General features: G+C 37.6%; 1 protein-coding gene across 5 annotated transcripts in view; it reads left to right on the forward strand.

The window, feature by feature from the left end:
- LOC107194957 (oxidation resistance protein 1) overlaps positions 1-15,207 on the forward strand; it is a 137,400-nt gene that overhangs the window by 32,156 nt on the left and 90,037 nt on the right. For 4 of the 5 annotated variants that reach the window (XM_015584671.1, XM_015584672.1, XM_015584674.1 and 1 more), the window contains exons 2-3: positions 10,329-10,397; positions 12,491-12,597. In XM_015584671.1, the coding sequence (XP_015440157.1) occupies positions 10,329-10,397; positions 12,491-12,597 (176 nt within the window). The remainder of the gene's footprint in view (positions 1-10,328; positions 10,398-12,490; positions 12,598-15,207) is intronic. The other variant, XM_015584673.1, reaches the window with a different exon arrangement.

A 15,207-nucleotide genomic window follows, 5' to 3' on the forward strand; every position in this document is an offset into this window, starting at 1 on the left:
GGGGCTCCTCTGTCCGAATAACGGTTAACCTAAAAGCTATTAATATCACTGATTTTCTTCACCCTCATCATTTATGTAATATTCAATCTCCCAATTTGACTCCCTTCATCGTTAAGCAGCTTCGCCCGCGCACAAAGCAGAAATATTTCTCTTTAATCACTCGTACTTAAACGAGATGAAGAAATTCATGCGGAGGGAACACCGTTTAATAGACACGTCATCGTCGGGATGAGACTGGTCCAAGAGACACAGTCAGACGGGTCACGGTCGTGGCCGGATTTTCCGTGTGGTATTTCCAGAAATTTGCTAAGTTAAAAGGAGACGGTAACCGTCACGTTCCGAGACAGGATAAATATAAATTTGTATAAGAATATAAATTTGTCAAATATTTTGAAGTTCATTAAATAGACGCAAACTCATGAGACAAAGTACCGTTCAGTCGTGGCGCATCGTCGACCAATTTCGACGAAGCAAATGGGTTAACCCCTTGCCTTATGATCTTGATATCTGAAAAATAATTCGTGTACTTATCGCAATTGTACATTTACTCTAAAAGTTAAATATTAATATCAGCAAAATAGAATTTCACTTTGACTCAAAGAAAACGAATAATATTTCTGTTTGTCGAATTCATTTTGTTATCGTCATTACGAGTCTGACTCGATGTTAGGAGGCAAGGGGTTAAAGAGGGCCAGAGTAAAAATTACCACCACGGTCACCAGACAACGTGCGTTCACCCTCCAAATAAATCGAACGATAACGCACGGTAATACGTTCGAGACACTTCACCGAATGTATTTTTAACGATGAGGGAACTTGTTTTTAATTGGTAACGCCGCCGATAACGCTCTCGAGCGCCGATCAACGGCTGATTGAATCGTGTCGAGTCTTATCTAATCAGACAGCTTCGATTGTAGTTCATAGTATTATCTGAAAACTCCATTCGCAGATGTATCTGCACCCCAGAGCCAAAGTGTATTAAGTAACACTGTTCAAACTTTAGTGGAGAGCAAATCAAAGGTACGAAAACCTTGTAACTTCGGAACCGTTCGGTAAGAATTGAGCGAGAAACAATCGCTACCTTCGAACTATTGAATGGCTTTAGGGCAAGTCTCTATCAGAGTTGAGCAAAATGTAATCGAATTACAAAATTCAAATCACAATTTCAATGTAATTGCAAGGACAATTACAATTACATTGTAATTACCTATACTAAATTTACAATAGAAATTACGATGTAATTATAATTGTAATTCTTCCGCAATTACATTGTAATTGCAATTTAAATTTCGTAATTCGATTACATTTTGCCTAACTCTGGTCTCTATACATATGTAGAAACGGTAAACTTTACATTAATTCCCCTATGTGATGAATTTTACACTGTTTTAAAAATCTGAATTTAATATCATTTTTAAACTATTGTGTACCCATATTAAAAACTAGGCGACTTGAACAGAATCATTTTTACCACTGGAAGGAGTGAAATATTGTATACAGGAAACATGAAAAATGTCATTTTTTTTAAAAAGTGCACTTCAGTTCTGGGGTCCAGATATATTCTGACAAATGACGGACCTACATTGTTATAATTTTGAATAATTTTCAGTATGATTATAATATCAGCGTTTATAAATAACACATGCGGTGAACGATAAAGTTTCGGCTGAATTTCGCTCTGCGACTGGCGATTTACAAGATCATGTAATAAATATCCACTGTAACAAAGTCGATAACATTCGATTGTGAAAAAAAATATCGTTATCTGGAAAATAATCGATAAACGATGCACACGAATGATAACTAGATATTTCCCATTTCCGGTCGTCGTTACGTTAAAAGATGACTCTCATTCTGAATCCTGATCGTAATCGATAGTAAGTCTTCATAGAAAGATCGAAAAAGCTTCCTTGTACAAAGTGATCCAATATTTTTGGGTTAAACTGCGTCATTATGTTTCTACACGCTGAATTATGGTTATTTTATCGGCTGACAGAGGTATATGGAAGTGATTTAACGTAACTTAAACCTTGTAGAATCCATTAAGTCCCCGAGAAAATGTCCATAATCTTCGCAGAAGATTGGTAACGGAGAAGAGGAAAAAGTGGTGTTCGTTCAATAATTGACGGGGGGGGGGGGGGAATGTTGCGTGTTCCGCGCGTAGCGTCGACGATCTTCAAGGATTTTCACACGCGAAAAGGGATAGAATTCGTCATTACGCGGGTCGTAATATCTGCCAGCCAGTGTCGGAGATATTATCAAACGCGGCAGGGAAATATTCTTTATTGCACGACGGATCCTCGGGACTTTATACGAAGTAATAACGCGTAACTGGAATAATAAAAGAGGCTCGATTGATCGGATACTTGCACAATAAACGTCGTCTGGTTGCCGATAGTGCGCTCTAAATACGATAAATCATTCAACTGTCAGTCGGTACGTTAACTAGATTCCCTGCTATAATCGTAAACTGCACGTTGAAATTTCGAAATTCAATTTAACGAACATTGTTCAGTCAACTTTTTCGCGTATACGTGAATACACAGTATGCAATATACACAGTTCATTGCATCGTGGAATGCGAATTCGAATATCCATAAATTCAACGTTTGAATCAACAAAAACATGTTCCATGCATAAAGAGATTTATTTAGCGGTGAGTAAAGTAAAAAGTGTATTAACCTCGCTTGAAATTTGTACGTCATTATATTTTTAATATTCATACATACACTGTTTTTTTATAAGTGTTGGGATACCTGACCTGTATAAAGAAAATGTGATGTTTTGTGAAAATTATACATTTCGAGCCACTTTTATTAATTCATAAATAGCATTAGTGTTGTTCATGGAGCTTCAATATATCCTGAACAACATTTATTTCAAACTTTCAATCATTTCCTGATGCTTTATTATTAGTAGACTGCGGATTTTATGCATTTATAGCCTCTAGAACTCTGTGAAATACAATAAAAGGCAAAAATTTTGTCGGATCTAACAAGTTTTCTATTTTATTCTGAACCCAGTAAGATACTTCAGAGGAAAAATAAATTTCTATATTTGCTCCTGTCTTCATGAATCACTTTGGGAAAGGTTACTTTGCATAAAAATCCGCAGTCTTATTATTAGACTACGGATTTTATGCATTTATAGCACAAAGAGGTACGTGAAATATAATAGAAAAAAAAACTTCCAACAGGATTAAACCCTCAACATCCAGTGTGACGTATACGTCACATATATGTAGAAAACTATATTGCCAAGGGTTTTGTCATGAAAGTAGCTACAGGCAAGGTGTATATATTAGTTAATAATGTTTTTTTCCCAAAAGAGATGTTTGGACGTTAACAAAAAAGTAAAAAAATAAATTTGTTTAATATCGATGTTTTCGACTTCAAAATATCAAGACACAATTATACCTATGTATATCAGTCTCATAATTTAGAAATAATGATTTAAGGGTCTGGCCGTTAAAGGGTTAATAATGTTAATGTATTTCTCATTTTACTCTTAACGCAATGAACTCCCTAGGAGGAAAAAGATGTGTTAGTTTTTAATTCTGCTCCTATAAATTACCGTATAAGATATTATTTTGCATAAAGGTTTGCAATCTATTTATTAAGTGCACTTCATATTCGAAAGATACTCATGAATGGGAGTGAACAATGAATCTTTCCTGCAACAAATTTATATTTTCTTTATTTACAGACAAAATCGTTTCGATCTGCATTTCCCTGAATCATTTTTATCACTTCCAACGAAAACTTTATATCTGACAAACGTTTACTCTGGTCCAAACGTTTTATTTTAAAATATTTAATACAATACAGATTAAGAAGTCAGTCGACAAAAGTTCTCCAAAAATGTCGGTGAGCGGACAAGTGATCTGTGGCGTCGTCGCTCGGGATGAAAATGTTTCCTCGCGGTAATGACCGCGGGAAAAACCGCTCGTTGAGCGTTTAAACGACCCAGGCTGGATTGTTTTTTTTTTTTACGGCCGCGAATAAAACTGGGGCTCGGTTGATTTAGAGGATGGCGATTGCCACCGACGAACGAGCGCGCTGTGACAAAATGGCCAGTCGAGCCGTTGATATCGCTGGGAACTCCCACGAGGAAAGTTTCTTTTTGCTTGGGGATGTAGAGGTTTTTAATGAAAATTTCGCCCTCTTCTGACCTGCGTGAGCGGAGGTTGACACTGAAGGTTTGGCGTTGGTGTATTCCGTAAAATTTCGGATCTCCGCGGGTTCATTTTGGTGACAAAATATCTGGGTCGTTCACGATTAAAATGGAACGTAAACTTTCTGGGGAAATTTCTTTTGACTACCATGTCTCTATTTATTTAACCCTTTGCACTTGGAATTTTCTAATTTCCTATTTTGAACACGTTTTAATTGAAGTAAACGATATTTTAATGTTTCTTTGGTTTAGAAGAAAAATTATTATTAATTCAACGATTTATAAATTGTTAATTGCTTGAGTGGTAAATTGTAAAATCTGCGAGTAGCAAATTATTAATTCCACAACTAGCAATGCATTAATTTAACAGGTAGCAAACTGTCAAATCAGCGAGTAACAATGTAGTAATTGAACGAGTAGGAAATTGTTAATCCAACGTGTAGAAATGTATTAATTCAACGAGTAGTAATGTGTTAATTCAATGAGTAGCAATGTGTCAATTCAACGAGTAGCAATATCTTAATTCAACGAGTAGCAGCAATGTGCTGATTCAACGTGAATAGGAGCGTGTTAATTCAACGAGTTGCAAATTGTTAAATAAACCAGTATCAATCTATTAAGTAAAGGTGTAGCAGTATATTAAGTAACCGAGTATCAAGGTGTTAATTAAACTTATGTAGCAATATTTCAAATTCAACGTGAGTAGCAATATGTCAAATTGAATGTGAGTGGCATTATATCAAATTGAACGTGAGTAGCAATATGTCAAATTCAATGCGAGTAGCAATATGTCAGATTCAATATGAGTAGCAATACGTTAGATTCAATGTGAGTAACAGTGTATTAAATTCAGCATAAGTAACAATGTGTTAAATTCAACGTGAGTAGCAACGTACTAATTCAACATAAATACCAGTGCAACAGACCATCGAACGACGCACGAGGGTTAAGGTTTATCTTCCGCCTTTCCGATAAATACCTTTCTCGAAGCAATGAAATCCATCGTTCCGAGTAGCCGACGATCGATGCCCCCTCTTCCCGTCCCGTGGCCACTCCATTGTTTAAACAAGGCTTTTTGCGAAACGTCTGGGAAGAGATCGTCCACGCGCAGGTGTCGCAGGAAATTTCGAAACAGTCATCGTCCACCGCCTCACGTGCGCCATCGGGTGCCACCTTTCTCCCTTCCAATGGAAGTCGAGACCGCGAATTCGCATTTCTGCCTTGTACGTCGTCGCCTGGAAAACCCGTTTCCATCAAGCGCCAAGCTGTTTCCACGGGATTCAGACGTGTTTATTGTCCACGGCATTTGCAAAATCGCCGAACGACGACTAGTGCAAGTCTAATAGAAATAAAAAATAAAAAAGGGAATCCAGGGAATCACGCTTGACGGTCCCCCGATTCCATTGATTTTCGTCTAATGAGCCTCGAACCGTTCCCTTGTCGACGACTCACGCGTGCGTGATAAACGGGCGGGAAAATGTGGGTCAGCAGGTGTTGCCACTAACTGTTCGCGAACACCACCTTGATCGTCGCTTATTAACAGACTTGAAATAATCATCAGAAATTTTTGTACGTAGAACGTAGCGTAGACGAGATTAATTCGAAGCCACAAGGCATTGTATAGATCAGAGGTGGGCAAATTGTTCGATAATAAAAGCCACATGTAATACTCTTTCATATATTTCTGCTATAAATGCATAAACATCCGCAGTCTATTCATAACACACATACACTGTATGGCAAAACTATAAAACTACCCTAAAATGTTCAATCCTTATGTACTCTGATTAAAATAAAAAGGAACCACTTTTTTTCTAGAGGATATAATCTATTCTTCTCTGGAGGAACATTATTTCCCAACACGATTTCAATCATGGCATATTTGGTTCGTTTTTATTTTACCCGCAATACATAAGAATTGAAATTTTTTTCTCGCAGTGTCTATTTATACATAAAATTTTCTTGTTATTGTAATCTCCATATTTACTTTTCGTCCCTCAAACACTCCGTTAACATAGACGTGTTAAAAAAATATTTACGTTGAACCTGTCACGTTCTCAAATGTACTTTTATCTTCCTCGACAAAACAGAATGTCCATCCCAAAGGGTAAATTACCCCCAAGAAAAAAGTCACATCTGCGAAAAAGTTCTGAATACTAAACTTTCTTGTCGACCGTCGTCGCGTGACGAGCGTGAAAATACAGAACGAAGAAAAAGAGTATCGGCGACGAAGAACAAAAAATGGAACCAAGAAACCAAGGAGAAACAACATTACCGCGTCGTTGCGATATGAAACCACCGGGAACGAATCATTCTGGAACCTGTTCAACGGGGACGCCCGCCCCCCCCCCTCCCTTGCCCGTTTAAACGATCCCGTAAATTTTCAGAAACGACCGATGCTCTGCCGTGCGACACGGACATATATTGTCGTTGAATGGCGGGATGAAGCGATTGGGACGCTCCCGACTGTGAAATTGGCCGAAGTATTAATCGTATGGGTATACAGGATGTTAATAAAAATATCGGACACTTTCACAGGTTGGATTGTAACAAACAAAACAATTAAGCCCGATGACTAGAGAAAACCAAAGTAGATACGTTAATGTTTCAATTGATCGTGACTTTCAGAGTCCAAGGTCATTTCAAGGTCATAGTATACCATGTCGATGAACTCGTCTTGACGTTAGCCATAATGCTGTAAAATTAAAATTATATGATACTATTCAACAAAAACAAAACATTGATGACCTTCAAATAACCTCTGCAACTAACATCAAACAAGTTTGATTATACCGCCATCTTTGGCTGCCTGGAACAATACACCTTTTGTCCTGTATTCAATCCCAAATATATTCAAGTGTTCTGTTTCTCTTGACTAACCCTGTATACGACCTCGTGAACCAGTGCCGCGAGTTTATCGTTTATTGCTGGATCGAATTGCCCGCGCAACAGTTGAAATTGCTTCGTAATGTTTAATGTCGACCATCAATGGTGCTCTCTCGCGTGTTTACTGGTTGCCCCCTCTACCCCTTAAACGAGACTCGCCCCCCCCCCCCGGGGATAAAATATTGCTTCGGTTGGGGCTGCAGTTTCTCGGAAAAATGACTTATTATTTAATAATAATGATATTAGTTTTATTGCTATTATCATCGAATAGGTTTTTTCTCCTTTGTATTACATAAAGTCCTATTGGCTATAAATGCATAAAATCCGCATTCTAGTGAGTAGCATTAGGCCCGTAACGGTCCAATTCTAAATAATTTCAATGTTGCTCTTTATTATGTTGTCAGTCGTTCTATTTATAATTAACGATCTACCATCGATTCCGTACACAATCGAACCGTTTGCGCCGAAATTCAACGGCGCAATAATAACAGCCGTGATTCCTGCGTCCTCGTTTCTTCCATTCCCTTTCCTTGAACGACAACGCGCTGATGCAATTTCCCATCGCGAAACGCCGACTAATTAAACGCCCGAAGTTTCCAAACGAGTTTCTCCTCGGAAAAGCCGCCCGGCCCGGCAACGTGTGTAGGTAACGTATATTTTCTGTTCGTTATCCATCTGATTGGCCCCGGTGTCCAATTTATTATTTATATCTCCGATGACCGACTCCACTGGCTTATTGATATTCTATCTCTGTCGACAATATTTATAGACTCCCGTGATATATCACACGGCTGTTGTACCTATGCTAGCCATTTCATACGTGGATGCGTTCACGCAACTCGAAACGTGCTCCAAAATCGGCACATACGTTTCCTCGCGTTATCTGCACGGTTTTTTTTTTTTTGAAGAGTTCCTGGAATAATTCGATTTTTATCTTCATGATTATTAAAGATAGGAATTTCGTTTTCTTTTTTTAATTTTAGCCGTAAAAAATGGTCCTTCTTAACTAATTTTATTTTGCAAATTTGAGCTCAGGTTCAAGCATGAAAAAATTGGAAAAAAAAATATGTCCATGTTATGTGGTCTTTTGTCTTTAAAGTTCGTTTCTTCGATTCGCGGACACTCTACAATTGTGGTCAGACACTCTGCAATTGTAAAGGAAAGTAAAGAGGAAAGATCATAGAATATGGACATATTTTTTTCCGATTTTTCCATGCTTGAACCGGAGGCTCAAATTTTCCAGAATAAAAATATTTTTAATATTATTATTAAGGATCACTTTTTACGATTACAATTAAAAAAAATTCAGATACAAACATTGATCTTGTTCTGACTTAGATAATGATGTATTATGGTAGTTATAATTAATTTGATAAAAAAATGTTTCAAACAAAAGTTTTCAACAAATTTCAATAGTTGATAAAAAACTTTTTATTCAATAAAAAATCAAGATGACGTCACTTTTCTTGAATGGAACTATATATTTTTTTATGACCCAATCGATGTATCTCTGTATTTCCTTTAAAAAAGTACAGACTCCCCTCAATTATCGTCTGGTTTGTTCTACTCGATTATTGTCCAGACGTTGTCCCCACCGGTGGAGGGGGTAGATCGTGGAACCTGTCAAACGCATACTTTCTTTCCCTCTGCTTTTGTTGCCGAGGCTCGGGATTTGGAAAAAAAAAACGAATTTACGAGAGTCTGAAGCATGTCTTCCTACATGATTATTGTCCCGGCGCGGACCCGAGTTTGGGACGATAATCGAGAGGAGTCTGTATTAGGGTACTTAGGTCGAATATTGATTAATTCAAAAGTTATGATTTTTTTTCCGAATGACCATATACCTACTCGACGCACTGTGTGGTGGATCGTGGGAAACGGGGTCAGATCCACGGACTCGTGTAACTCGAGTCTGGATATTCGGTCGATTTGAAACGGCGCATCTGCGCCGCCACGGCATTAATTGCTCCCGACGCTGTAATTCGGTTAACCCGGCCTATCCTGACGAGTTCACTCGTTACTGTGCGGATCTGCATTCGGTCGAGCCCGGGATTCGCTCCCATTTTCGAGGGTACACCCCGTATTTCTGGTATTCGGGACGGAAAGAGATATCCCGACTATCGAACGGACGTTCTGTGTACAAAAGGGATTCGTTTGATTGAAATATCAACCGAGTATTACTACGAGGGACGTTCCCTGGATGTGGAATTAGTTTCACAAAAATAAATGATCGTAAGCTGTATGGACTGGACCTCCTAAAGAACTGAAATGAATGTCTGATTCAATCCGGAAAAATTCAGTATCGGCCTGTAGAATGACGTCAAATTCTGTTATAAGAAACTCGAACAAGGGATATAAATAACCTTCTTAATAATATTTTTTTATTTAGTTATTTTGGTTTTGAATACATGTAAATGAAATAACTGCATAAGGAACGAAAATAGACCAATGTGGGATCAAAAAGCATTCTTAGTTGTTTATTGTTATAAATAAAAATTCTAAAGAAATAGGTGTATTAGATGTCAAGCGGCCATACATGTATCCCAAAAAAAGGTAAAAGGTCAATAAATTATGAAAAGAAATCTATTTCTATCCATTTCCAGAGCTGCTGTATGACTTTGATGTCATTTCTTTGGTCGATACCGAATTTTCCGGGCGAGTGACACTTATTTCACTTCTCCGGATGTTAAATTCTATAACTTACAACCATTATTTTATTTTGCAATATTAATTTAACATCTAGAGAATTTTCTCTATTCGACACACACCAGTTTAACAGTTCAGAAAAAGTACTAGCACGAATTGATTGCATGGTTGTATACGAAAAGAGTGTTATTGTTGTATCTTTTGACAGTATACTGGCTAATGTGAGATGACTACTTTTAAAGTTAAAAAGTGTAATTGCTTGTTACCTATTATTCCCGTTAATTGTAATCACTTTTAATCGCTTTTTATCAAGCTACCTTCTTATTTTATTTCGATGTATTTATTTAGAGTCCGGAGAAAAGTGAACGCAGGTACAGAATCTGTGGATACTTTGCTTGATCCTCGAATAAATTACGTTTACAGGCATTTCGATGTTTCCACAGATTTTACGAAAACTTCGAGGAACAATATCTCATTAGAATATATATGTTCACTTTTCTCTGGATCTCATCGCTGTGTTATTTAATTTCGTTAGTCCCCTAATTAAGTTTACTTTTTGTTTGGCACGTAGATCTGCATGTGTTCTCACCGCTGTTGTTTTTGGATTGTTTGTTGCACCCTAGGTCCAGGCGAATGTCCCAGGATGTCACGCATTCGAGATCCACCGAGAACCTCACCGCATCTTATTTCAGGTACGTGAAATAACAGTTCAATTCCAATGACCGACTATCGGATAGCGAACAACAATATTCATCCCCTTCCAGGTTGAAATTTCCGAACGATAGGAAGAATGACTCAATTTTTGTTTATTTTAATTGTTTCTGAGTTCAATCAAATATGATTCATATGAATAGATGCTAGCAATAGTGTTTATTGAAATTAATGCATTTTTGTTTGTGCATGCTTTTACTAAATCAGAAATATCGATTTATGCATTTACTAATAGAAGTATAAATTTCGTTCCTAGTGAATACATTTACCAACCAGATTAATAAGTGCATACATTTACTAGGAAATGTATACATTGACTGAATTAACTTTTTAACTGTAGCATAATATTAGAAAAGTGCATTTTTCAGGAAATCCGTTTGAAAATTTCTGCGGTAGAAAATTATCAATTACTCGAACAGTAAAATAATAGAAAAATTTCTTCTTTTAAGAATGTGTTCCCTTATTAACTTTTTGGCAGATATCTTCAAAGTTAACGATTTTTTTTTCGATGTACCGCTTTTCTAGCAATTATGATTTTCATAATACTTTTATTTTATGAGTAATAAGTACATATTTATTGTTTTATAATACATATATACTCATTAATTTTCAATTTCACTTACAATTTTACAATATTTATAATTTTGATATGTAACTTGCATTTAAAATCTGTTAATATTTTGCGAAGTACGATCGTTTAAGAGTAATAAGATCCAGTACCATACGAATTCAGTTATTGTATCTTTTTATAGTAAAATGAATTCTATTGTCATCAATCAAATGGAAAAAGAAAATCGCAATGCAAGTAATATTTAGTTCATTTCATTTATATCACATTTATCTGTATTTTCAAAGTATAAAACAAACTTTGTGATTAATTACAAATATTTTTCTATTTTTTGGATGAAAGGAAAAGTTTCCCTGCAACGTTTTGGCCCCCAATCTGACAACAGATTATATTACAAGACTTACCTGTCAATCTGCTTTACGATTCTGTTAGTAGGCTTTGCCTGCAAAACCCAAGCCAAATGCAGAAACAAATAGCTATGATTTTTTGCAGATATTTTCTAACTATATGGCAATCTGCACGCAACTGGTTATCAGACATATGTAGATCCACGGATAACTCTTCCCTGACGAACTTAAATCTCCGCGTATAGGTTTGATTTACGTGAAAGGGTTAACGAAACAGAATCAGCATCGTCCTATAAAACCGAAAAAACCCGTGAAAACGCTTATCGACGCGGATAATTTAACTTGCTGCTGTGTCAGACGGATTCGTTCGCGCCTCGTGCTCTCTCATTCATGAAATTCGTTTTTTTTTTTCTTTTTCATTTCTCCCTCTTCCACATGGTAATTTCATTCACGGAAGTCCTATTGTTGCTCGCTATCCCCGGCCAGTCAATTCGTCCGTCGACTCTCCTCGTCTTGCACTCGTTCATTTCTGGACGGCTATGCATGGCTCGTTGCATCGTGAAATTACATCGTGACACGGCCGAACGGGCCCCCGCTTGTGCAGGGAAAACTGTCTACGCGCGAGTAATTCCGCGCATTCCCGACGCTTTCCTTTCTTTCTACATTCTATTCGAGAATGTCGAGCGGAAACCGATCGTTTTACGAACGAATCCAGAGTGTGGGTGTTAGTAAAAATGACAAAATTGCGTTCGGGGTTTTGTTTCTGAGTTATTAATCTATTAAGGACCAAGCATTGAAATAATATTTTTTATTCTTTACAAAATTACGTAGCTGGATGGAAAAGGAAATAGCGGCGAAAAACATTATTCGACAAATCCTTAGAATTCTCATTTATCAGTATTTTATGGCATACCTATAGTTCAGCGCCCCCTTCGGATGAACTATTTCAATTACTACAATTTCCAAGTGTAGTTATGTAATCCTTGAATCGTAAAAAGTTAAACTGAAAATAAAGATAAAAATGAATAACTAGAACGTCTCCCTAAATCTCTTCAGGATCGATTTTGGGAAACTATGATCTAAACAGTGTCGTCTAGAAAATAAGAAATACAGACTCCCGTTACTTCAGATGATACAAATCAATCACTTTCTCCCGCAGGAGCAAGAGCCGCAGCGTGGATCACGGATTCACGACGCCTTTCGATTTGGATTCCTTGCGGAACAAGGTCGAAGGACGCTTCGAGTCCGTCGATAAGCTCTCGAAAGGTGAGTAAATCCTTCTTCCTCTACCTCTCTCTGTGAAAAAAATCTCGATAAATATCACGGAAGCCTCCGATCAAAGAAAAAAAAAAAAAAGAAGAGACCAATCCCCGTCGTTGGACCGTCTGTAGATCGCCGTAGATCAAGGCGCGAAGGTCTCGCCGCTGGGCCCAGGCGCTAACCGTTTCCGACGCAGCCTTACTCACGCGGAATCGCATTGACTTACTTTCTTAAAGTGGCACAAACGCCACACTTCTGATCGATCGTTTCGCGCGTTCCTCCCCATCCGTCGACATTCCTTCCCGGCGAGATTTATCCGCGAACCGTTTTTCTTCCCGCTGGTGGTCACTAACTATTTAGTGTTGTCAGTGATCGATAAACCGCGGGATCACCAGCCGGCGCTCGTTAGTTTCGAAAGGATCTCGTGATCCTGTTTAGGAAATCCTATAATGGCCTTTTATGGTTCGCGAGCTTTCAACACAAAATAATAATAATAATAATATTTATTATACGGGTATGTCAGCGTGAATGTACAGTTTGGTCCACAAGAAAGTATACGGCAAAACTTTTAAACGGCTAATCGCAGCGCCATCTATCTTGAGGCGTTTCAAAGCTTGAATTATGCTCTTTCGTTTAGTGCCTTCCCGCTGGTGATCAGTAACTATTTAGTGTTGTCGGTGAACATTAGTTTCGAAAGGATCTCGTGATCCCGTTAACGGGGCTCTATTAGGAAATCCTATAGGTAATGTCCTTTTCTGGTTTGCGAACTTTCAACATAAAATAATAATAGTACAGTTTGTTCCACAAGAAAGTGTACGGCAGAACTTTTATACAGATAATCGCAGCGCCATCTATCTCGAGGCTTTTCAACTGCTGGTCGAGCTCTGATTGGTCGGGGTTTTTCATTAGTGCCAATTAAAGTCAGTACAAGGCCCCGGATAAACTTTTTGCTAAGGTAAAACTTGTACCAAGTCACCTCACGAGTGACCCATTTCAGGGCCCCACAACAATTTTGTTACACCCTTGTAGTGGAATAACGGAAATTTCCTACGAGTTATATTTGTAGTATTAACCACCATGAGTTCAAGAATGTCAGGGCAGTCAATATAATTCTGCATAATTATGCAGTATGAATGTTGAATTATGTTTATGCGCATTATATTGCTAATTTATTGAAACAAATGGTAGTATACAATAAGATTTTAGTCGTCTGCGTCCAGCATAAGCATCACATACAAACGTTAATTTAATCGGTCGAGGATGCAAACAGGAAGGGGGGATCAATTGCTCGACGGGAAATCGTAATGGAAAATTTATCGCGGGCAGGAAGGACAGTGTCGCGTATTAAGCGGAATTTAATGAGTAATTAGGCCGGCACAAGCTGTCCCTGGTTAATAAGGTAACTGGTTAGCTGTGTTTCACGTTCCCCCGTAACCCCAGAATCTGATATGCGATTAATCGGTGGTAACCGATGAACTGTCTACAATTCCCCCATTAGTACCATTCCAATTAGTACAAATTATGGATGCATCTTCGCAGAAGAGAACCTGTAAAGGTTCCCTTGGAAAGTCAACGAAATTGAACAACAAAAGTACCTTAGATCGGTGATTCAAAAAAAGAAGATAGAAAATAAAAGTGGTTCACAAGATGTCGTAAGTGATGTCGTAAATGCACAAGTGTGAGGGAAATACAGGATTGAAATTTCAATAACAACCTGTAATTTTCAAACGGGTACAAGTATGTGAAACTATTTCGCAAACTGACGTGAACGTGATATTGAATAGCGACTCGGAGTACTATTTCTAACGATTGTAGATTTTTCGGTATTATACCGGGTGCTTCCGAAATCGCGGTTTTGGGTGATCAACGACCTATTTACTTTGATTCACTCTATGAAAAACTGCGACCGCGCTCTGTCCTAACAGTAGAATTACCAAACCCGTCAAAATGACGAAGTTTAGATTTCTTTTTACACAATTACTGAAATTATAAAGACGCTTTCGTAGGTATTCAGGTCAACCTTTAATGATAGATTGAGTAGAAGTCAAATTTGAAATGTGACAAACAATTTAATTTATCTCGATACTACGAACGATCGTTAATATTGTTCGATTACCCGAAGATGAAGGTTAACCTTGTACATATCTCTAATATCGATATAGTGTACGTTACGTAATTCAATTATCGCATAATATCTTCGAGTGAATTTAGAAAGTGATTCGATTACGTTCCAAGAAGTCAAGATTTTACGAACAAGCGTACGATTTCTGGTTTCATACATCATTTTCTAATGGCTGCTACACAGGTTTCGGCCGACCTTTCAATTTAAAAGTTTTATCCACTGAGCATGGCATCGACAGACGACGTTCTAGCGGTAGTAGGGTTATTATTAAGTACAAGAAAGTGTCATAAGTGTAAACTAAAACGTGATGCTTGCTGCAAGAATTGAATTTATTAAATAAATCGCGGTTTGCACCTAAAGATTGGAACAATTATTTAAGGATCAACGAAGAAACTTATGTAAAGCTTTTATGTTTAGTTACTCCGTTAATAAAAAAAATGATACGGTTATGAGGAAAGCTATTTCACTGCATGAGAGATTAATTTCTAATTATA

The sequence above is a fragment of the Dufourea novaeangliae genome, unplaced genomic scaffold, assembly GCF_001272555.1.
Source record: "Dufourea novaeangliae isolate 0120121106 unplaced genomic scaffold, ASM127255v1 scaffold8, whole genome shotgun sequence".
Classification (NCBI taxonomy): domain Eukaryota; kingdom Metazoa; phylum Arthropoda; class Insecta; order Hymenoptera; family Halictidae; genus Dufourea; species Dufourea novaeangliae.